Source organism: Trichechus manatus, unplaced genomic scaffold (assembly GCF_000243295.1).
Source record: "Trichechus manatus latirostris isolate Lorelei unplaced genomic scaffold, TriManLat1.0 scaffold00001, whole genome shotgun sequence".
NCBI lineage: Eukaryota > Metazoa > Chordata > Mammalia > Sirenia > Trichechidae > Trichechus > Trichechus manatus.
The window spans coordinates 28,071,953-28,095,289 of NW_004443937.1; the positions used below are offsets into that span (position 1 = coordinate 28,071,953).

General features: G+C 57.1%; 2 protein-coding genes across 2 annotated transcripts; both read right to left on the reverse strand.

The window, feature by feature from the left end:
- Window positions 1–5,994: 5,994 nt before the first annotated feature.
- On the reverse strand, window positions 5,995–17,573 carry LOC101342634 (laminin subunit beta-1-like). Its single transcript, XM_023737769.1, is given in 23 exon segments — window positions 5,995–6,039; window positions 6,197–6,263; window positions 6,346–6,565; window positions 9,044–9,227; window positions 9,282–9,366; window positions 9,368–9,513; window positions 9,592–9,733; window positions 9,735–9,750; window positions 10,995–11,116; window positions 11,191–11,369; window positions 11,487–11,633; window positions 12,091–12,247; window positions 13,042–13,147; window positions 13,260–13,436; window positions 13,534–13,685; window positions 13,687–13,720; window positions 13,820–13,940; window positions 14,030–14,147; window positions 14,149–14,227; window positions 15,829–15,892; window positions 15,965–16,153; window positions 16,272–16,345; window positions 17,555–17,573. Coding segments are annotated over 23 exon segments (2,643 nt in total).
- A 1,123-nt stretch (window positions 17,574–18,696) lies between these two features.
- CCDC71 (coiled-coil domain containing 71) lies at window positions 18,697–22,243 on the reverse strand. The gene is made up of 2 exons (XM_012554460.2): window positions 22,182–22,243; window positions 18,697–20,307 (listed from the first exon to the last, which is right to left on the reverse strand). The coding sequence occupies exon 2, from the start codon at window positions 20,253–20,255 to the stop codon at window positions 18,741–18,743; it is 1,515 nt and encodes a 504-aa protein (XP_012409914.1). The 5' UTR covers window positions 20,256–20,307; window positions 22,182–22,243; the 3' UTR covers window positions 18,697–18,740.
- Between the last annotated feature and the right edge of the window lie 1,094 nt (window positions 22,244–23,337).

The window sequence follows — 23,337 nt, forward strand, 5'->3', positions numbered from 1 at the left end:
AAATCTTTGTTGTGCCCTAATACCCAGACTTGTGCAGGGGCTGGAGAGAGCTAGGGGAGTTGGGGCTTTAGGCCGCAACAGGAAGGGGGCGCACCAAGTTGGGGGCAAGGCAGGAGCAAAGGAGAGAAGTCTGATTTTCGGAAACAAGAAGACCCAGCCAAGGAGCATAGCCTTTGTCCCCGGGGTGGTGGGGGCCGTGGAAGTCACCGTCAACTCATCGGTTTTGTCCCAGGGCTCCAGTATCAGTGAGGAGGCGGAGAACCGCGGAGGGACGCTGTGCTCCTCTATTCAGGGCTGCAGGGAGCTTTAGGACAGCTGAGGAAAAGGACAGGGCGGGGATGGGGGAAGAGATGGGAAAAGGCCATGCCCTGCCCGGTGAGCGGCCCTGGCGGGGGAGGGGGTGTTGTTTCTCCGCCTCCTCTAGTCATTCCAGCGAGTAAGCAACAGAAGCACTGCCTCGGTTTCCCGGTATGAAACGGGACCCGGGCAGCTGCGAAAGAATCCCGATCTTGTGGCTATTCATCCACTCCGTACCTTCCGGCCCGCCGGGAGCGCCCGATCCCGGGCTTGGAATGCGCGCTGCCGGCAGGCGCGCGCCCCACCCAGACCCCTGGGACCTCGGGGACCACGAAGTCTGCTGGTCTGTCTGGGCTGGGCGGGGAGCACCCGAGACTGGGAGACAGGGAAGAAAACTGAGGTTACCTCAGGAGAATCATCTGGCCTTCACAAGAGGAGCCAGAAGAAGGGATGTCAATCTACTGGTCTTTCAGGGTTACTGGGAGTTACTCCAGCCATCTGGTGTAGGAGTATCTGGCCACCCTGGGAATCATATAGTCAAACTGAGGGGCTCAGCAATACTAGAGACGACTAAGAATTTTAGGAGGTCACTCAGAGATAAGAGTTTATCAGGGACGGGGCACTGGATGGCTTCATTGGTTCACAAAGTTACATGATCTTTCTGGTTTCTCAAGGTCAGAGGGTCACTGGCAGATATCTTGAGGTCACACATGCATCAGTCATTCAGGAAGGTCTCTGGTCTCTCAAGGTCAGGGGATTCCTGAGTCAGTCTGGCATGACTTTGAATCACCCAGGTGATCCCAGGGTTCCTCTTGCTGGCATCCATAGATGGCAGTCAGCAGGTGGCATAGATATTGGCACCCAGTCACATGTACTCAAGCAGCTCTGCTGCCCACTGCTCCAGGTCCCGCAGGGTGGCTGCCTTCTTGCCCAGTGCCTGCTCGTTCTGCACCAGGAGATGCTCCAACCCTGGGGATCAGGCTGCCTGAACCAGGTTCTGACCCTGGCCCTCATCCCTTTCATGACCTTGGCCCTGACTTCAGCCCCAGCCCTAAACTAGCCCTGATCCTAATCAACACCTGACCCCTGTTCTGAATTTTGACCCCAGCTGTGATCCCTGCATGAGTCTGGACCTGACCTGGACTCCACCCTGACCCTCACCCCACCCCTGTGCCTGTCCCCCTCCGATGCCCCCCACTACAGCCCAGCCACGCACCATCCAGGCAGCTCCAAGTACTCTGCACTTGCTTCAGCAGCTCCTGGACCTCAGCTTGTGCCCGCTCCACCCACTCTCCTGCATTCTGCACCGTGACCACCAGGCCATACATGCCGCCCTACAACTCTGCCATACCCAACCAGGCCACCTGCAACTCCTAGAAGAGGAGCTGGACATAAAACCCTACCCCACCCAGGCCCGAGGTTCCTGGGGCAGGGAGTTTTAGAACTGAGACCCTGCCTTAACCCAGCCTATCCCAGCCCCAGCCTAAACTGCACCTCCCACTATTCCAGAGGAGTCCCCGAGACTCAGAGACCTCAATACCCACTGTTCCCTACCTCACCTTGCCCAGGCCCCCAGCCATGCCTGTGGCCCTTGCTGCCTGTTCTTCTGCCTCCTGGGCCTGCCACTGACTCAGGGCCAAATGCATCCTGAAGACCTTGGCTGCACTGGACAGATGTCCCAGGATCGGGGTCACATCCACTGCCAACACCATCTGGGTCAGGTGCTCTGCCGCCTGGAGCAAAGGTCAGGGGGTCACAGAGAGGTCACAGCAGGGAAGCAACTAGGTTGAGTGTTTGCAAGGTCAGGGTACTCAGTGGCACCATGGAAGAACAGTGGGTCAAGGATCTCAGGGGCGAATGGGAATCACTACAACCATTGAACAAGAGATATGAGAGACCTACGGGGTTCCTGTAGGGTATCACCTCCTGCACACTGGCCTCTAGGCCTATAAATGCCTGCTTCCCCACCTGGAGTCCTTGTTCTGCAGCTCCTGTGTGACTTCCCACCTCGGCTAGTGCCCCCTGAACGTCCAGCACTTGGTCCTGGGCCTTGGCTGTGCCCTCTCTGAAAGGCACAGATACTCAGTTGGGTATCCCTTCCCTTCCCACCCTCTGACCTCCACCTCCAGCCTCCTGGTCCTTCACCTGGTCTGCTGTGCCAGATGGAGGATGTCTTCAGCTCTGGGCAGCTCCTGGCCCACAGAGTCTGGTACGGGGAGGTAACCTTGGATGTGATCCAGCAGGGGGACAACACCTGCCACCCCACCTTGGGGGAGGGGCACTGCCAGCACACTCCACGCCACCAGCTCTACACTCGCAACATCTGCGCCTTCATCTGTGGGGAGTAGGGTAGGACCTGAACCCTGATCCCTGACCCAACAACCCCTAACCCTGGCCTCTCACTGACTCTATCCTTGACCCTCCTGCCCAATGGTGTGCTGAAGGCTTGCAACAGTCAATTGGTACATTTTCAGGAATTTTGCAAATTGGTCATTAAATAGCAGGTAGATTGAAATCAGTCATGGTGGGATTATTTATACCATAGAAATTGAAAACATGTTACAAATCAATTCCCCTTGACTTCCTGCCAGTTGTTAAAAACATTTACCAGCACACCAGTGCTTTCACCTGACCCCTGGTTAGCCCTTATGAGTATTGATCATTCTGGAAGGGGTACCATGGCAGTGTCCTGGATGCCCACCTGGCCTCGCCCTCAGCTGTGAATGGAGGCATGACAAGCAGACATGTACCCAAGAGGAAATGCTGGATGGTCTGCATGGTTGGGCCCCCTTGCACAATGCCATGTCTCCTGCACCTGAGTTTCTGAGGAGCTTGCTGTGGCCTGGATTTGCTGCAGCTGGTAGGTATGGGTCACAAGTGGAATGTGTCTCCTGCCACCCTGTGGCCAAACTATGGTCCCCTGTGACTTGCCCCATGGCTCCCACCCATGGCCTTCATGACTCTGTACCAATTGCTGATGCTGCTTCAAGGCTGTGATTACTATGTCTAGGCTGTGGGAGGAGTTGCAGGAGGCAACCAGAGCCCACTGGGCAGTGGGCAGGGGCCCAGGGCAAGGGGGAATCCCACAGGGTGCAGGAGCACAGGTCAGCCCATGTCCCCGACCTCTGCACTCCTGCAAGTGAGATGAGGGACCCAGGGAGGAGTGCATGTCCCAGAGCCCCTGCTGCCCTACACCCAGGGTACCCTACAAGACAGTTCTTGCCTTGACAACCACGCCCCACAACAGTGATGTACATCCCCACCCACCACTCCGGTTCTGACAGAGAGCCCCAGCAGCTGCAGGTGTAGCATCCAGACCCCGCTGACCAGCCCCTTCAGTTTCAGCCCCCACATAGCTGCCCTTGTGGGCTGGCCCATCCCCCGCAGCAGCTGCTCCGTCCACCGCCGGGCCTCTTGGGTCTGCCCCAGGATGCTGTCTCATTGTCCAAATGTGACCACAGCCTGGGTTCTGCGTATGGCCTCCTGGGAAAGCAGGGCAGCTGAGGAGGCCTGGGCCCCAGCATCTGCAGGGGCTGGGACAGGTGGATATAGGAGAGGGTCAGGGCTCCACCTGCAGGAACAGCCAGTCAGCCTCACAGGTCCCCCAGATTCACATGCAATGGCACCTGGTCCCTTCCTCCTGCCCCAGACCCACCTGTCATCTACCCACTTGCCCACTTCATCTCACCTTGGGTTCCTATGGCCCCTTTGGCCCAGGCCAAGTCCTTGACACAGTCTAGCTCCCAGGATAATGTTTCCAGGTGTTCACGCTGCCCCTTGACCCACAGTCTATTGTCGGCCACAACCTGTTCTGTGGCCTGCAGTGTCTGGGCCAATGCAGTCAATTCCCGCCGGTGGGGAGATAGGCATCGGTCTGCCCAGACATGCCCACTGCTGCTTCACTCAAGGAAATGCACCTGACTCCCAGACCCAGGACTCAGGCCAACCTATGACCCTCTGAATCCCTGATCTTGGGAAGCTGGCCGGGGATTCCCTCCCTGCTGACCCCAGATCCGTTGTCTGAGTCCAGCTATCCACTCTGTAAGTTGCTGCAGGTTCCCCACAGAGGGTGAGGGAGTCTCCAGAAGTGCCTGTGTCTGCTGTAGTACCCCATCCAGGGCTTGCAGGCATCCACCACGGCCCCCGGCCCCCTGGCCAGGCATCCCCTGGGGCAGGGCAGCCACCTCCTGCACCACTGCTTCCAGCTGCAGCTGGAGCAGCGCCAGCCATTGATCCCAGTGGGTGAAGCAAGTAGGCAGGACGTGCAATCTGGGAAGCCACCTCTGGAAGCATGGGCACATGGTTGGCACCTCAGCCCTAAGATGCCATCTCTGCAGAGACAGGCACCTGTGTGCAGGTCACAGCCGGGTGAGATGGAGCCCTGTGGGTCACAGGCACAGGCTGCAGCGGAGAGACTGGCTCAGGGCAGGGAAAGACGGCACTCGCCCCAGGCTTGCCTCCAGGTGGCTGAAGGATGATGATGCTCCTGTATGGATATAGGGGTGCACACTAGCCCTGGCCTGAGCCACTGCTCAGAGCTGCCATGAGCACTGGCACCCACCCTGGTTGAGGAGGCTGTACTGCACAGCAGCCTTTGCACAGGGAAACAGCACAAGCCTCCAGAGCCTCTACAGCCTGGCCGGGGGGTCAGCCAGTGTCAGGGCTGGCAGGCGGGGACAGGAAAGAGCCACCCAAGGTGTCCTCTCTATGGGTATACCCTGCCTAGCCTTGCCAATGCTGTTTCCCTACAGTTGTTTTCTTGAGTATTTAAGTTTTGGGGGGAACAGCAATAAGCATGTTACGTTCTTCCTCAGGAAAACCCCAAGTGCTTCCCTACTATTCCCCCTGCAGGACAGCCTTGCCCCTGGTGGTGGACTGTGTGAGTACACTCTCACCTCTGCACTCCTGCTCCAGGTCACCCCAATACCCGTCCTGACACTGAGAGCACGTGTGGCCCCCAAATCCTGCCCGGCAGGGGCACTGACCTGTGACCCGGGGGGAAGACAGCACAGGCCAGTCACCAAGGCCAACTGGGAGAGGAAAAGTACATGGGTGCTCAGAGATGGCATGCGCACACCTACGCACACTGTCTTCTCCCAGGCAGCACCCACACCTGCCCTTGGCTGAAGGCCCCTCCCCGTCTGAACACCTCCTCTGACCTGGCTCCCTCAGCCACTTCCCACCTTCCCTCATCGCCAACCCTCACTTCCCACTGCCTGGGTGTGTCTTGTCTCTTGACCTGCTGCCCTTTGCTTCTCTATGTTCTGAGCCATGCACGCCACTATCCCAAGCCCTCACACCCATGCCTCCCTCAACTCTTGCATCTGGCTCCCGCCCCCTCCCCCTCCTTGCCAAGGACCCAAGAACAGGCTTCTGGCCTCATTTCACTCAGGGGCTGCCCACTCTACCGGAAATGCTCACCTCCCGCGGCCATCCCCCTCTGCTGTGCCTCCTCGACCTCCTCCCCAGCCCCCACCGCCGCCATGCTCACTCCGCCGGCCATGACACTCTCACAGTGGCTTATGCACACACTAACACACAGCTGCACATGGGTTCAGGCACATGCCATCTCATATCCACTCTCCCCCAGGCCCCACCACCTGCTCACAGTTAATTCACACGGGAGCACAGACTCACACAGCTGTTTGCAGCCACACATAGTGCTGGTGGTCACAGGGACATTCACACCAGCCATAGTCACACCTCATCATAGGTGTCCACACGTTCGCTCACACCCAGGCACTGCCACATGTCATATGTCACAGGGGCTCACTTACTGGGTGACACACCAGCTGCAAAGTGTGCTGGGTATGGCAGCCACAGGGTTCGCAGCCCCGGGGGCCCCCTAGGTTCCAGAAGAGGGGAGCACAGCGGTTGCAGTCCCGCCCCTGCCACTGACCTGGTTGCAGAAGCAGGCTTTGGCCCCAGATGGGCACCACGTGGGGACAGTGCCCCAGGAATCACAGCTGTAGCATGAGGGGAGGGAAGGCTTGGCAGAGTCTGTGGAGGGGAGAACCTACCCACCCACCCTGGGATGCCCCTACCCACCCACTCACGCTGGCAGCCTCCTGGGTGCAGGGCACTGCCATGGAAGCCAGGCCTGCAGTGGGCACAGCCAGGGCCATGGTTGTGGTGCAGACGGCGCTAGCATTGTCCAGTGTGGGGGTCGCAGGCGGTGGGGTCATGGGGATCGATATTGTTGTTGCACTGGCAGGGCTGGCATGGACTCCTTCTGGGGTCCCCTTGTGGCCAAGGGCACCCGAAATAGCTGGAGGAACAGTGGTCACAGCAGGGACCTGGAGAGGAGCATGGGATTGTCTCAGTTGTCTTCCTGGATGCTTGAGGCCTGCGGGTCACACACCCAGTCAACAAATCTGAGTTGTGGTCAGGAGGGGAGAGGACACTGTAGGTACATTACAGCCCATCTTCCTGGCTGTCATGGATTGAATTGTGTCCCCCAAAAATATCTGTCAACTTGGCTGGGTCATGATTTCCAGTATTGTATGATTGTGTAATCTGATGTGATTTCGTCATGTGTTGTGAACTCTATCACTATGATGAGATTATACGTGATCTCATTATGTGTTGTAAATTCTATCACTGTGATGAGGTTATACTGATGAGGTTTATAAGATTGGATAGTGTCTTAATCCAATCTCTTTTGAGCTATAAAAGAGAGAAGTGAGCAGAGACACATGGGAACCTCACACTACCAAGAAAGCAGTGCCAGGAGCAGAGCGCGTCCGAGCAGAGCGCATCCTTTGGACCTGAGGTTCCTGCGCTAAGATGCTCCCAGACCAAGGGAAGACTGATGCATCACAAGGACTTCCCTCCAGAGCCGACAGAGAGGAAGCCTTCTCCTGGAGCTGACACCCTGAATTTGGACTTGTAGTCTACTGGACTATGAGAGAATTTCTTTTTGTTAAAGCCATCCACTTGTGGTATTTCTGTTAGAGCAGCACTAGATGACAAAATAGAATTTGGTACCAAGAGTGGGGTACTGCCCTAACAGATATTTAAAATGTGGAAGCGGTTTTGAAACTGTGAATGGATAGAGGAGCAGCAGTGGCCGAGGAGCAGCAGAGAAGCAGCAGCAGAGAAGCGGAAGTGGCAGAGAACCAGCATCAACAGAACCAGGAGACCAGTGCCAGACAGCACTGGAGCCGACCCGCAGAGCGAGAGAGCTGAGTGTCTGTGCGCAGGAGGCTTCCTGGCGGAGTGGGGTGCCTCTGGGCACTTATCGGTGGAGCAAGGTTTGCCAACCCATGGAGCAAGAGAGCTGAATGCCTTCTGGCAGAAGTTTACTGGCGGAGCGGGGTGCCTCCAGGTACTTACTTGTGGAGCTACTGAGCTTTGGAACACTTGCCTCAGCAGGGCAGATGTGGGCGTGAGGCCCGAGGGCCAAGAGGCCACAGGAAACAGAAGCTGAAGAGGCAAGGAACACAAGACGCCGAGTGGCCTCAGTCTCAAGAGGTATGGCCAGGACCTCTGGGGTTTCAAAGGGTGGAGCCATGGCCTCTGGTGTTTCTAAGGGTGCAGCTGTCATTCCGATGGACTAGGAGAATGGCACACCTGAAGCCAAGGGAGCAGAGCTGCCATTCCAGTGCGGCTGGAAGGCGGAGCTGAAGCCCAGGGCCAAGGGGCCTCCACTCAGAATGCAGACTGTGGCCAATACCTAGAGTCTGGAAGGCAGGGCTATTGTGTAAGTTGTCTCAGAGAACAGAAGACTATTTTCAAAGCCTTGAGGGCTAATGTAATGTGTTCTGCTGACTTGCTTGGTGCCTGTTATCCCTTCTTCTCCTCCAGTTTCTCCCATTGGTAATGGAAATGTCTAGCTTGTGCCTGTTCTGCCACTGTACCTTTGGAAGCAGATAACTTGTATTCTAGATTTCACAGATGAAGAGGAATTTTTGGAATTTGGACTTGGAGTTAAGACTTTTGCTGTGATATGATGAGATGAGTATATTTTGCATGTTGCATGGCCATGAATTTTGGGGGGCCAAAGAGTGGAGTGTCATGGATTGAACTGTGTCCCCCAAAAATATCTGTCAACTTGGCTGGGTCATGATTTCCAGTATTGTATGATTTCCTTACGTATTGTAAACTCTATCACTATGATGAGGTTATATGTGATCTCCTTATGTGTTGTAAATTCTGTCACTGTGATGAGGTTATAATGATGAGGTTTACAAGATTGGATAGTGTCTTAATCCAATCTCTTTTGAGATATAAAAGACAGAAGCGAGCAGAGACACAGGGGAACGTCACACCACCAAGAAAGCAGTGCCGGGAGCAGAGCACATCCTTTGGACCTGAGGTTCCTGCGCTGAGATGCTCTCAGACCAAGCGAAGACTGATGCATCACAAGGATGCTCTCAGACCAAGGGAAGACTGATGCATCACAAGGACTTTCCTCCAGAGCAGACAGAGAGAGAAAGCCTTCTCCTGGAGCTGATGCCCTGAATTTGGACTTGTAGCCTACTGCACTATGAGATAATAAATTTCTCTTTGTTAAAACCATCCACTTATGGTACTTCTGTTGCAGCAACACTGATGACTAAGACACTGGCTTACACAGGCCTTGCCTATAATTCCCCTCTTCCCAGACTAGGAACTCCTTGAGGGCGAGTGATCAGCTTGCAGCTCAGCAAACAGGCAGCATTGGCAAAGATTTGCCACGTGGACCCGATGGCACTGTAAACAAGTGACCAGGGCCATGGGTCTGCCACTGCCAACCATGCCTCACCTGCATAGCCAGGCACACAGAGGCACACGACACGCCCATTCATGTTGTCCCCGTGGCAGGAACTCCCACGATAGAGGCCAGAGCCAGGGTACCCGGGACAGGGGCAGGGCCTGCACTGCTGGCCTGAGCCCAGGACAGGGTCTTCGTAGCAGCCGTCCAGGCACCTGGGGGCAGTAGCACATGGCTGGGGCCGGGCCCACTCATCATAACTCCTGCCCAATCCTCCCAGTGGCAGCACTTAACTCTCGCAGTGCTGGCCAGGGGGGGTCCCGTGGCAGGCCTGGCAGATGCCCGTAAGTGGATGGCAGAATTCAGCATGCCCTGCAGGCACAGGGCTGACAGTGAGGGAATCCCCACTGGCCAGGGAGGCAGTGGTCACAGCGGCAACCTGCGACGCCTGCCCGGCACGTGCACTGCCCACTTAGAGGGTTGCAGATGGCACTGGTGGCACCCTCAGCATGGCAGTGACACTCCGTGGGGAGTGGCAGGGTGATCAAGCCATGCAGGGAAAAGAGATGGCTGACCCCCAGCCTACCCCTCACACCCACTGGCCCTGAAGACTCACCACTGCAGCTGGTGGGCCCAAAGCCATACGTCCCGGGCACACAGTGGTCACAGGTATGACCAATGATGTGGGGACAGCAGGGACACTGCTCACCCAGCAAGGCACACTCAGTGCTCAATGAACCGAGGGTGGCACTCACATGCTGGCGGGAGAAAGAGCAAGATCAGAGAAACCTCTTGATAGCCCTGCAGCCCCCTTACCGAGGGGTGCACATCCACCAAGGCCGCCTCTGTGGAGCAAGGCGGAGATGCTGCAGACTAGGTGGGTGCAGGCCTCAGGCATGGTGCTGGAGGGGCCCATCCTCGATGCTTCCATGCAGCCTGCCTGATGAACCTCCTACAAGCGCTGCATGGCCCCGGGGTCCATGGACCACAGTCCAGGCAACTCCTCTACCCGAGGCAGCACAACCTAGCAGGAGGGTGGAGGGCAGCAGGCAGGGGGTAGTGAGCCTAGCCCCACTCACCAATACCTGCCACCCCTCCTTGCATCATCGGCCCTCACTGACCCCTTCTGCCCCACTTTTGTTTCCTAATCTCTTTTAAGTCTGTCTCTCCTCACGCTCCAGTGACTCCAATCTAGTCCCGGCAATGCCATGTTTCACTCGGAATCATTGCAGCAGCCTCCATCTGAGCCTCCCCACAAAACATCCTTCTCCCCATGTCTCTTCCCTGCTCAAAATCTTTCCATGGCTCCCTACTGCCCCTGTGATAGGTGCAAGACCCCTACCTCACGCACAAGGCCTTATGAGATCTGGCCCCTGCCTTTTCTCATCTTCTATGCTCTGCTTGTGCGATTCCCCTTGTCTGGGCCCCCTCCTTACACTCTTGGCCTATCTCAATCCTTTTGTTCCAACTCTAGACCTCTGTGATCCCCTGCCCCTAGAATCAATGCTCCCATCCTGTCCTGTTGTAAGTTGTGTCTCCTCCATGTCTCCCCCAGATGTGGGATGGAGCCCCTAGAACCTCACAGAATCCAGAAGGATGGTACCCCTTGCAGGCCCCCGAATACCCTTGGTCCGCCATAGCTGACAGGGTCATGGAGTAGTGTGTTCCAGGCTCAAAACAGAAAGGTCTGGATAGAGCCACAGCCCTGCAGGAAGGTAAGTAGGGTGGGGTAAGGATGAAGTGGGGTCAGGAGGTCATGCTCATGCAGTCCCAGGGATGCTGCATTCTGTTGTAGAGTTATTGAGTCCAACATTTCAGCACGCAACCAATGGAAAAAGACCAACTTCTTAAATCCTGCTGTTTTAAATTAGTTCCTTGTTTTGATTGTTCTGTGACATGACCATATTCCATATTGGGGCTTTTCTACTTGATCTCAGTATTGTTTCAAATGTGTTGGCAGCATAGTAGGGTCTTAGTGTTGGGGCCACAGGGTCTTGCCTACCTCTATGCATGGGGCAGGGCTGCCTGGAACAGGTGCTCTGAGGGCAGCACATGGGCACAGCGGGTACTGCTGGGTAAGGATTGGGCATGGACACTGACCAATGCTTGCCAGTCTTCAGGTACCTGCGGTCAAGGTTCGGGGGTCAGAAGACCAACAGCTTTCTCTACCCACCACCCAGCACCATCCATCTGCCCACCTGGCACCAATGCCACTGACTTGGGTCTCACAGCACAGGACAATGTCATACTCCAGGGCATGAGGCACTGCAGGTGCCAGCAGGGAGAGGCCAGCCTCATTAAACACATGTGCAAAGTTCAAGCCATTCCACAGTGCGGGGCCAGCCCCCTGATGCCGGGGCAGAGGCTCTGCTGGGACCTGCAGTGTGAGGCATAGACACCAATGCTCAGGACCTATGGCCCTCAGGACCTGAGCCCCCATCCCTCCTAAGACCCTAGTCACTTGTGACCCGACCCTACTTCTCAGACTCCTCACCTTGGGCAGCTGGCGGCTGTAACGGGCTTGCCAGGCAGGGTGGAAGGCACATCGAGGGTCATGCTGTCTCCGAAGCCAAAGCTGGAGCCAGCCAGCAGAGGTCCCTGGGGCTTGTGTGCAGTAGGGAGGTGTAGGCCAAGGGGCTCCCTGGGGGCAAGTGGAGTTATCAGGGCTCTCTAACATTCTGGACCTGTCCTCTCCCACACTACCCTGGAAATATGGGCTCTATCCAAGGTAAAGTAGATGCTCAGTGAAAAAGAAGAAGACCCTCAACGAGATGGATTGACACAGTGGCTGCAACAATGGACTCAAACATAACGATTGTGAGGATGGCGCAGGATTGGGCAGTGTTTCGTTCTGTGGTACAGGGTTGCTATAAGTTGGAACTGACTCAACAGCACTTAACAACAGCAACACCAACATCCAAGATACCAAACCTCTGAGCCCACTGACCTCCACCAACCTTGTCAATCCTGCCCAGCTCCTCCACCGTATAGCCCTCCACCCTGTGGGTATCAGACCACCCTGGACACTCACTCCCTCCTATGAGCCCCAAGGTCTCAGCCTTGATTTCGTCTTGCCCCTGACCCTTCTGGACACTCACAGGCAGCTGGGGGTCAGCTGGCTGGAGACCCTGGCCAAGCTCAGCCTCAGTCGTGGCCTGGTCCAGGACAGCGCAGAAATGCCCAGATTGGAGTTCATGGCAGCGGCAGCCGCGGAGGTGAGGGCGGCACAGGCAGAGGCCCTCCCCTGCAGAACACCTGAGTGAGTGTGGGGACGGATGAGGGGGCCAGGTCAACTCCTGATCTCCACTGCCTGACCCTTGACCCTCAGGTCCTGCCCTGTACCTGTTCTTGTAGGCACCCCCAAAGTCACAGTCACAGGGCTGGCAGCCTGGGGGGGTCACTGCTCAGACCCCAGAACTCGGGCTGCAGGAGAGAGTGGTTGGTTGAGGGGGGAAGACAGGCAATGGGATCTGGATGGGACCTGCCTCCTGGGAGGAGTGGTGATGTACTAGGACTGTCTGGTGCAGGGGTTGGGGTTAGGGGGTGGGAAGGGAACAAGGAGGGAGTGGGCGGCTGGGCTTGAATGCTCCTCTGCCTGCAAATGAAGGGGAGAAAGGAAACCCTGGTGCAGCTCTGTACATCTTTACTCAGAGGAGGCAAGAAAGAGACAAGGATACAGCCAGGTTAAACAAAAATTAAACCAAGAGTTCATAGTGTTCAAGGAGAGGCTAGAAGCGGACCAAGCTGTCCCTGGGAATGAGTCTTCCTCCAAACATGTTTGCAATGAAACATCTTTAAACCCAGTATGTAATACTGTTATGACCTATCTAATCGTTTTCCCTTCTTATGCTCCCAAAGCTCCCTCTTGAGGGCATATGATGGTTCAGTTAGCCAAGGTGGTACTGACTCTGGTGACCAGATCAGGGCCTTGGCACCCACCCATGAGCAAGGCTCAGACTGTAGTCACGTTGACCACAGCTTTATAATCGTCAGCTACTAGAAGCTCAGCACTCAAGGTCAAAGTCAAATCGGGATTGATCAAGGCTCACCAGACATCAGCTGCAGCCTTGTTCAGAGACAAAGTGTTTGCAGTGGCAGATGCCACTGGAGGGTTCAAAGGCATGAGTGCCAGGGACCAAGCCGCAGGGGTCACACCTGCAGGCTAAGGCACAGTGCTCTCAGGGTGCTAGTGGGGCTACTGGGGGTGATGCATGTGTCATCAGGGCAGTGATTTGGGGCAGAGCAGGGAGGACGTAGGGTCACTCACGCTGGCAGCCTTCTGACTGGGTGGGGCTCAGGCCATAGTGACCCAGCTGCCAGGAGTCACAGCGTTGGCCCCAGACGTGACTTTTGCAGTGACATTGCCCAGAGAGGCCACGGGTCTCGCCTGTACAGGTATCACACAAACTCCCTTCCAGAGCACCCGCGGGGTCACAGATGCAAGCTATTCAGGGGTCAGAGGTGAGGACAGAGTTAGGTCAGAGGTCACCATGGAGCTGAAGAATCATGATCAGAGTTGGGATCGGGGTTAGAGGACTCACATCTGCAGGAGCGAGGGGAACGGGGATCCTGCCAGGGATCACGGTGGAAGAAGGGCCAGCAGAGCTGCCAGTGGCGCCCAGCTGTGTTGTGCTGACATGCATCACATATGCCTCCACTCGCATTGCCAGATGCCAGATATATGGCTATGTCAGTGGCAGCTGCGGGCATGCCCATGGCACTCGCATTCTGGGGCAGACAGGTGGTAGATATGGGGTGGGCTAACCCGTGACAGGTATGGCCGGGCAGGATAGGGCTTGACACAGCGGAATAGGGTATGGCACTTACCCAGGCAGGCATGGGGGTGCCCAGGCTCTGCTGCACACCATGGGTGGTCCTGGTGCAGGTCCTGGCAGCACTCACAGTTGGCACCAGCTGTACGGTGGCAGCAGACACAGAGGCCATGCACCTGGCAGGGAGGAAGGTAGGATGTGTCTGCCTGAGTCCTCCAGCCTGCCCACCCCACCAGTCACAGGATGCCCCTCCCATGGCTCTCACCATGCCTTCCACACTGGCTGGGGCCCCTGGTGCGGGCCTGCACTCAGACGTGTGGCCCTGGCACAAGCAGCTGCCCCAGGCCACAAGCTCATAAATGGCATAGTAGAAAGGTTGTCCCTTTGAGGCCCCCTAGGGGCCTGTCACCCAACATGTGCAGTTTGGAGAAGTTCACACTGAGGTTGGTCACGTGCAGGAGCTCTGGGGACACACAGTCAGACCTCAGGTGCCTTGGTCGTCACCCTTCCACAGATGGGATGGAGGAGAATGGAGAATTTCCTCCCTATCCTTGCAGCCACCTCCTCCAGCACCAATGCTGTGGGGCTCCCTGATCTCTGCTCCCCTAGGGGCACTCTCCTCTCCCAGGATGACAACAGCCTCCCCACAGTGAGAGTCCCGCCTCTATACTGAAGATTCCTTTTGCCCGTCCCAATGTCACTGCTGGGCTGAGACCTGCACATCCCACTACTTCTTGGACACCCCATTCTGGTGTCTCCAGGTACTTCAAACCTACTTTCTCAAAGCAGTAAAGAATTCCACTCCCTAGCCTGTCATCCAAACTAGAAATCTGCTCATCATCTAGTCGAATGGCATAAGGTATTAGTTTCTTTGCTTATTTAGCAAACGTCTTTCTCATTTTGTCAGCTCCAAGAAGACAGCTACTTTGTCTGCTCCCCACAGATCACTGCCCACGATGCCTGGCATAGGGCAGGGCTCAAGGGGCATTTGTTAAATGAACACATGGATGGAGAGATAGGTCCAGGCCTCCTCTCCCTGCTCCACAGAGCAATTTAGTTACCAAGCCGAGACTACCTCCTGCGTCTCCCCTCTGCCAGGTCTCCTGTCTATCCCGAGTGGAGGTACAAGCAGCTGCCCGGAGAGCCAGCGTGGGGGTTAGGGTGAGCAGTCAGTTATGCCCATCGTCAAGGTGGGTGGAAAGCACCCCGCAGATGTAGAGAAAAAGCTAGTTTGGGGTTTGTCCTCCTGCTCTGGTACCCTCCTGGCCTGGCTCTGGGCTGCCCAGCTAGGTTATGGTTATGTGGCTCTCTTGTCCTTTAACAAAACCAAACCCATTGCCATCGAGTCGTTTCTGACTCATAGCGACCCTATAGGACAGAGGAGAACTGCCCCATAGAGTTTCCAAGAAGCGCCTGGTGGATTTGAACTGCTGACCTTTTGGTTAGCAGATGTAGCTCTTAAATCATTACGCCACCAGGGTTTCCCCTTTAACAAAAGACTTCTGCTTTTCAGGGAAGGGGACAAATCCAAAGACACCTTGGTGCCACCTAGAGGCAGCTGCAGGGACGAAGGGCACCAACAGAGGCCGTGGCTGTGAATCAGAGGGGGGCAATGACAGTGATGAGGAGCAGCATTGGCAAATGGGGCCCACAAAGGGGAAGGTTATGAGAGTCAATGATGGGAGCAGAGATGGGGAATGGTGATGCAGGCCGGCATGGGGAGCAGTAATGGGGTTCCATGAAGGGGTTCAGCAATAGGGCGGGGATAAGGGACAGAGATGGGGACTGCTCCCCATCCCAGTCCCTTTACACTAGGGGGCAGAGATGAGAAACAGTAATGGGACAGGGAAGGGCCACAAAACAGGACTGCAATAGAGGAGCCTGATGGGGGACAGTGATGGGATAGTGCTGGGGATGAAGGGATGAGCCTGGGGGACTGAGCTGGCTTGCCAGCCCCCTCTGCCCCACTGGTGCACACCCCCGGGGCAGGGCCTCACTTCCTCCCAGTATCTGGCTCTAACCTGACACGCAAGGGGTACAGGATTGGCTATGGGGGATGATTACCCTGAATCTGGGGACTGTTTAGGTCCTCCATTCGAATGGCTGAGTCTAGCACTTTGAAGATTACCTGAGGGGAAGAAGCAGGCCTAAGACTCTGACTTCACCACAGGACCCTACTCCCTGTCACTGTGGGTCTGACCTCGCCCTCAGTGGAAGGTTCCATGTCCGAGTAGCGCTGGTCACAGATGAGGTCACTGACCCTGTGGCCAGGTGCAGGAGGGATCCCAGGGAAGAGGCCCGAGCGATTGTGGACAAAGTATCGATACACGTGCCAGGAGTGGCCATGGTTCCCTGAGCGCTTGAGGAGCAGAGCTGTTGGGCAGAATGTCTGGGGACGGGAGGCGCCCTTCAGTCATCAGGGGCAAGAGTCACTAGTGGCCATCAGGTGTGGAGGCCATGGGGTCAGAGCTTGCTCAGCAAGCCTTCAGGATGGGGCACTGGGTCACTTTGAAAGCCATGACAAGGTGGGTAAAGTAGAAGGCACCATCTAGGTCCAGCTGGATGGTGACATTCTCGACACCTGCAGCCAAAAGGACTGGTCAGAGGGACTGAGCCCTGACCCCAGACCCATACATACGGGCCCACCGGCACCCTCACCCCTCTGCCTGCCACCAGGTCTTCTCGCCACCACGGCCACTCCGGGAGATCACGTTCTCAATGCTGTGGCCTCGCTGAGCTCAAGAGTCACAGAAGAAGCAATTCTCAGACTCCTGGGGAGGGGCCAAATAGACTGACTGGGCAGGAGGTGCAAGGTCAGCCCCCACTCCAAAATCTCAACAGTGCAGGCCTCTCCCTCCAGCCTCCAGAAGTGACCTGACCCTCACAGGGCTGAACCTGTCCAGGACACCCCAACACCACCATCCACATACTCCAGAGTCTCCAAAACCCCAACCCTCCTCCCAACCTGCAGGCAGCTGATTAACACAGTAGGACTCAGGGCCACGGACGCCACACACAGGTAGATGAGGCTCAAACGCTTCCGCCACAGCCAACAACCAGGTTTCCAGAGGGCGGGTGGCAGCTGCCACTTGAGCAAACGTATGTCTGGCACCTGCTGGCCAATGGTTCTGGGAACCTGGACTGGGAGGGCAGGGCTTGAGTAGATGTCCTAGAAGTACTCCACCCCCCCACCGCACAGAGAGGTCTGGAGATTTCTCCTCCCTCCTCTGACTGGCTCTCTGCAAAAGAGCTGACCCCTCACTTATCCATGACAGTAGCAGAACTAGAAGGATGGGGCCCAGACTGGCTGGAGGTCTTGGGCACTGGGCACTGGAATCAGGCCTGAGAGAGGATGCAGAGTGGGCTGCAAGCTGGGTCAGCCCTGCCAGCTGAGTGTGGCACCCAGGTTGTCCCCAGTACTCACATTGTGGGTGGAAGCAGAGCTGCCAGAGGCAAGGAGCATGTAGGGTGGTAGGGCTACAGTGCAGCTGGGAGCAAGGGAGTCCCGAGCCTGGGGAGCCGTGGAGGGGGGTATGCACCCAGGAGACGATGTAAATAGCAGCCACCAGATGCAGAAGAAAAGGGGGAGCACCAAGAAGCATGCGGAGCCTCTCCGCAGGTCCACCATCCACGGGAGCTGGCGCTAGCGGGGGCCCAGCTAGTGGGGCCCAGGTTCAGACAAACCCAAAGAGGCAGAAAGGATCTGATTCTCATTCAAATGATGCTCCCACCCCCAGCCCTGAAAGGCTGCTCCTCTCCAGGCACCTCTAGGGAATGTCCTCCTCCTCACCCACCCCAGCGGCCGCCATTCAGCCTGGGCAGCCAGGGAAAGACTGGCAGATGGGCAGCGCAGCTAACTTCATTCAGGGCTCAGGGCCCTGCCCCCTCCCCAAAGCAGGAAGGGGTAATTCAGCTCTAACATACAAGCCCCTCCTCGGGTCTGCTGGAGGGGCATACTGAGGCTGGGTGGCAGGATTTGGTAGTAAGACAAAGCACATGAAGCCCAGGCAGGAAGCACTGCTGATGGAGGTAGGCAGTCGCAGAAACTCTCCTGGCTCCTTGGTCAGTTGGAGCAGCCTCTGTGGCCCCCTAACCCAGAGTCCTGGCCCCTGACTCAACCTCCAGTCCCCTGCCACTGACTGAGGAAGCTGAGGCTAGTCATTCTCCTGTGAGATCAGGAGGGAGGAGAGGCAGAAGCACCTCAGCTGGTTTAGGCCTGGCCATGCCCCAGACAAGCCTGGGCAACGCCTCAAGGTTGCAGCCAGAGCTGGCTGGAGGACAAGGCCAGGCCGTCTGCTGGGCCCCTGAGGAACAGTGCCACAAAGCCCCCTTCCCCGCCCTAGAAAACTGGCTGGCCAAAAGGTTCCCTACAGACTGCTTATCACCCTCCTGCAAGGGGCCTATCTGGATCCCAGATCAGGGAAGCCTCAAAGGGAATGAGTGGTTCTGTCCCTGCCCTCAGTGGGATGCCCCCCCCCACACCCACAGAGGCCAGGGAAGTGCCAGTGCTACACCCACGTTGTCTCCCACCTCTCCAGAGAGGCCTGGGAGCTGCCCCCTCCCACATCATCCCATCACTCACATCAATGACCTATGCCAGGCTACCAGGACCCTCTCCAGCGGGCCTGTTCCTGGAATCACCTTCCCCATCTGCTCAAGCTGGCCTGCCAGTAGCCATGCACACAAAAAAGACCATGAAGGCTGGGCAGGGAGACCGAGCAGTGGAAAGGTATAAAACGTGATCGATGGAACAGTGGACATACAACTTGAAGAAAAACAAGTCACAGTGCATCGCGCCATGAGAACACCCCTCCCACCCACCCCACCCCACATCCTCCAGTCTCTGAAAGGCCGCCAGGGCCCTGAAGAGGCACCCGGAGTCCTCAGGGCTGTGGAGTCCATGGGCATTGCACACTGTGCTGCTGGCCACACAGGCAGCTGAGCTCAGTCTCCCCAAACACTGCTGTGTGAAGGAGTCAGGGTGCTGAGTATGGCAGCAGCGGCTGGAGCTGTATCACCGGGGACAGGTTCACATGGAGGATCTGCTGAGCCCGCTGCCGCACCTCATCATCCGAAGACCGGCGGTCCACCTTGATGGCCCAGAATTTCAGCAGCTTTGCTGTGCCAGACTCTAGCCACGCCTTAGGGGATCGAGGCCCAAGCCGTGTTCTCTTCCGGGGAGAAAGCTCCTTTGCCTCCTCTGCCCTTTTTCTCTTCTGTCCCATAGTCTCAGGGCAGCTTTTCTGGCCCTCCCTTGCAGTCTGGGCCTGAACAGATCCCTTGGGCCTGCCTCTACTCCTGGGCTGGGTCTGAGTCACCCTGGCCTTGGTTTTGATCCGCACTGCCTTGGCCTTGGCCCGCGCCACCTTTGCCTTGGCCTTGGCCCGTGCCACCCTGGCCTTGACCCGGGCTGCCTTGGCCTTGGCCCGCGCTGCTTTGGCCTTGATCCTTGCCGCCTTAGCCTTGGCCTTGATTCGCGCCACCTTGGCCTTGGCCCTGGCCTGTGCCACCTTGGCTTTGGCCTGGGCCTTGGCCACCTTGGCCTGGGCTGCCTTGGTCTGTGTCTGAGCCACCTTGGCTGAGGCAGTCTTAGGCAGTGTTCGAGCAGCCCGGGCCTGGGTACGGGCAGCTTTGGCCAGTGTTCGAGCTGCCTTGGCCTGGGCTGTTTTCGTGCCCAAGGCAGAGCCCCCTTTCACCTGCAGGCCACTGAGCGACCCAGCGGCTTTGCAGGTCTTGCTCTGGGGCCCAGTGCCTCGTCGGGGCCCGGCCCTGGGGCCTTTGAGGATCAGACACTTGGGGCCCTTGCTTGTCATTTTTCTGGGAGCCTTGGGCAGGGCATTCCCTGAACCCTTCCGCAGCTTCAAGGGAGAGTCTGCAAGTGAGAGTTGCAATGACTGCGCCTTGTGCTTGGCCCCCAAGCAGGGCATGGGAGTCTTGAGTGGAACCAGGGCCTCCAGGACAACAGAGAGCCGCATGGCAGGGTAAACGCCTGGATAGAGGTGAGCAGGGAAGCCCATTGCTGCACCCCGGGCCCGGCTAGCACTTGACTGCTTTAGGGAACTCAGCAGCAGGTTGGTAGTAGCATGCTTGGCGAGGGTTGGTGTGGATGCTTTGGCCAGCCTGCTGGAAAGTGGCATGGGAAGCAGCGTGGCCCGGCCTGCGGGCAGCCGCATGGCAGTTCGGGGAGCACGAGCTGGAGGTGATGTTGCAGCTGGGGTTGGGGCACGAGCCTGTAGCTTTGTCTGGCTTGGGGGATTAGCTGTGCATGAACTGTAGCCATAGACATCACCACTGCGCAAGACGGTAGGTTGGAAGCCATCATCCCGCAATCCCTGTAGGAACGCTACAAGCTGGGCCTCTGTAGCACTGAGATCCTGGCTCATGGGGTTAAAGACAAGCAGCGCTTCCTCCAGGGCCTTCTTCCCTGCCGTGGAGATGCGCGACCAAGAATGCACAGCTTTCTCCTCCACATGCTGCACCACCACGCTCATGGCATTAGGCACTGCAGATCTGCCTGGGTGTCCGCAAACCAGCGCTCAGCACCTCCAAGGCAAGAGGAAAAGTCAATGAGAATGGCACTGAAATAGGGAGCCAGGGCAGGTAGACAGGTCAGTCAGGGCCCACTCTCTCCATGACATCACCCACTAACATTTAAAGGCCCAGCCAGAGTGAGCCACTTCCTGGGTCAGAGGCAGTCGCTTCAGGATACATACCTATAAACTCCTCAGAGCCATCCAACCTGTCAGGCCCCTGGAAAAGATTTGAGCCTGCCCGATTTGAATTCAATTCTGTATTTTCTAAGGCCAAAAATATAGTATTGCACTCAGGTCTGGGAACACAGGTGAATATCCCTATCTTCAAAGAAGCCCAGTCCAAAAGGCAAGACAGAACCACCATTACAGGTTCTTGGAACTAAATGGTGGCACCCAGCATAGCTTGTCAGTGGATCAGGAAAGGATTCCTAGAAGAGAGAAGGTCTAACTAGGACGAGTGATGACTGGGAGAGGACTGGATAGAAATGGGACAAAAAGGGGCATAGCTTGTGCAAAGGCTCCAATGTAAGAGTAAGGCATTCTGATATGGCTGGAAACTAGGGTCAGGGCTGGTGGTCTAGCTGGAAAAACAGGTGAGAACAGGACAGCAAAGAGCCTTGAATGCTGGCCAACCATGCCCATTGCTGTTCCTCTAGCTACTGCTGTTCAGGTGTCCATGGGAGATCTCCTTGCCCACCGAAGGTTCTGCCTTCAGAGTCCGCATATAGGCCACTCAGCAGCCCAATTCCTAGCCCTAGAGTCAGAGACTAACCCCAGGGAAAGAGCCAGAGTCTCCTTCAACAGAAAACAGCTGATGAGCAGCAGGGGCCACTGACAATAGACAATGGGGTGGCCTGGGGGTAGACAAAGGGCCTAGGATCTGAGGACAATGGGAGTAAAAGGCTCCAAGTAGGATGGTGAGTCAAGTGGATAGCAGAAGTCTGAGCTGTCCTAACTAACTAGGGCAGACCTCAGTACAGTCCAAATGGAGCTCTCTGGGAACACTCTATAAGTCATCCCACACCTCTCTGAAGAAGCTGTGGCCATCAATCATGACTAATACTACCGCCCAAGCCAGCACTGGAGGGCTCCCAGAGGCAAGAGGCAGCTTCCCGGCTGCACCTGGAGCATTAAAAGATCAGCTGGGATCTGGCAAATCCCTGGGGCCAGGAGGTGCGTCTGCACGGCTTCTTCCCACGGCCCTAATGGGGCAGAGGAAGTCTTCAGAATTCCCTGGAGAAAGTGCCCTGGGGCTCTTTGTTTGGAAACATTCTTGGATCCTCTGGTGTCTCAGGCACTTCCCCTCTCGAGAGCACAATCCTTCCACGTGATTTTAGTTTCTTTATTTGATTTTTCTGGGGGGAAGGGGTGTAGTTCCCAGGGCTGTGAATTGTACAGAGGCCTGCTTCCCGCCCCCGCCCCAGATATCAAGGGGGGGCTGGGGTTCTTCCGCCCAGACCGGTCTGGGCCCTCGAGAGGGGTCTTCTGGGCCATCCAAGAGGCCTTGGGAACAGAGGCTGCAGCCGGGACCCCGACTTCCCTTCACACATGCCCCCAGAGCCAGCAGGGGAAATTAACAGAAGATGGAGGACGGGAGATGCCCCATTCAAGTGGGGCCCTCGGGGTGGGGGTCTGCATCCCTGGGGCCGGAGCCGCGGCTGGCGGCAGGGGTCCCGACGGCTGCAGAATGCACGGGGTAGATGGTGTCAGCCCGTCTGGGGCCGCGCGGAGCCAGGGTGGGGCCGCTGGGCACGGGGTGGGGGTGGGGTGTCTCGGCTGGACTGCCGGAGGGCTGGGGTCTGGGAAGTCTCGGCTGGCCCGTCCGCCCTGCTGCCCCGTAGACTGCCACTCCGCGGCAGGGCTAGGCCCGCGGCCCCAACCTACCGGCGCCGCCGCGGGGACCCAGGACGCGCCTCTGCGCCGCCTCCGCCGCTCCAACATGGCCGCCCGCTGCGCGCCGGAAGTGCGCCGTGCTTCCGCTTCCGGGACCCGGCCCACCCTGGTGACCTTTGACCCTCGAGACCCCGTTTCCCCCAGCCTTGCAAAGTCTAGGGGTGGGACAGGCTGGGCACCAGGGAGGGCTGCCTGGAGGTGGTGACCGCGGGGACCGCACCAAACCCACCCAGGTCTCTGCCTGTGTCTGGGGAGCAGAGGTACCTTCTGTTACGACCTCAGTCAGGACCTCACGGAAGCCCAGCCAAGACTGGATTGGGAGCCTCAACTGACACCTGCTTTGAAGGGACCTGGTGATGCACCATCTTCTGGGTGGGCCGTCTGGCAAGGCCCAAGTCATCCTCTACCCTCTGGTCCTTCCCCGGGCACTGACAAGGCCCACGTCATTCCCAGCCACTTGCCCATAAGGCAGAAGGGCAGCACCTCCAGCCACAGGGGTGTTGGCAGGGGAGCCCCTTTGCTGTGCAGCAGGAGTACCTCTTCTGGGGACAGTAGGCCCTCCTCCCTTCCCGAGAATGGGGCCCACTGCACATGGTGTGGAAGGCCAGTGTGTACATGTCATCGCAGGTGTGCACACTGGCCCACGGCTGTGCATGGTGGGGAGGGGCTAGTCTGTGAGCTCCAGCACAACAGCATGTGCCTGAGTGTACTTGCTCATGCATGTGTGCATGGTGTGGTGAAAATGCATGACCCAGTCTGAGGCCCTCAGAGGCAGAACCAGAAAGTTCTACCACCGGTTTGAACTCCACCCAGAATCCTTGACCTTTACCTAGAAGACCAGGACCTCAGTCTTCCCACTTGTGCCATGGGGCCAAAGTGGCAGCTCCAGAGCCCACTGCCCAAGCAGCACCAGATGAGTGGACACAGGTCAAGATGAACCCTAGGTGTCTGTGATTTCAGGTGAGGGGTCAGCATGGTCTCCACAGCTATGACCAAATATCCTTCTTGGTCAACCAGTAAACCAGTTGCAGTCGAGCTGACTGTAACTTCTGGCAGCCCCATATGTCAGGGCCCCCCAAATCCAGTTTGGGAGCCAGTGTGGGAGCTCTAGTTTATGGATGAGATGGTGGGGCCATTTGCACTTGGG

Bases quoted from the DNA above. Each gene is read 5' to 3' on its own strand.
- CCDC71 (XM_012554460.2), bottom strand. From the start codon at position 20,255: ATGAGCGTGGTGGTGCAGCATGTGGAGGAGAAAGCTGTGCATTCTTGG.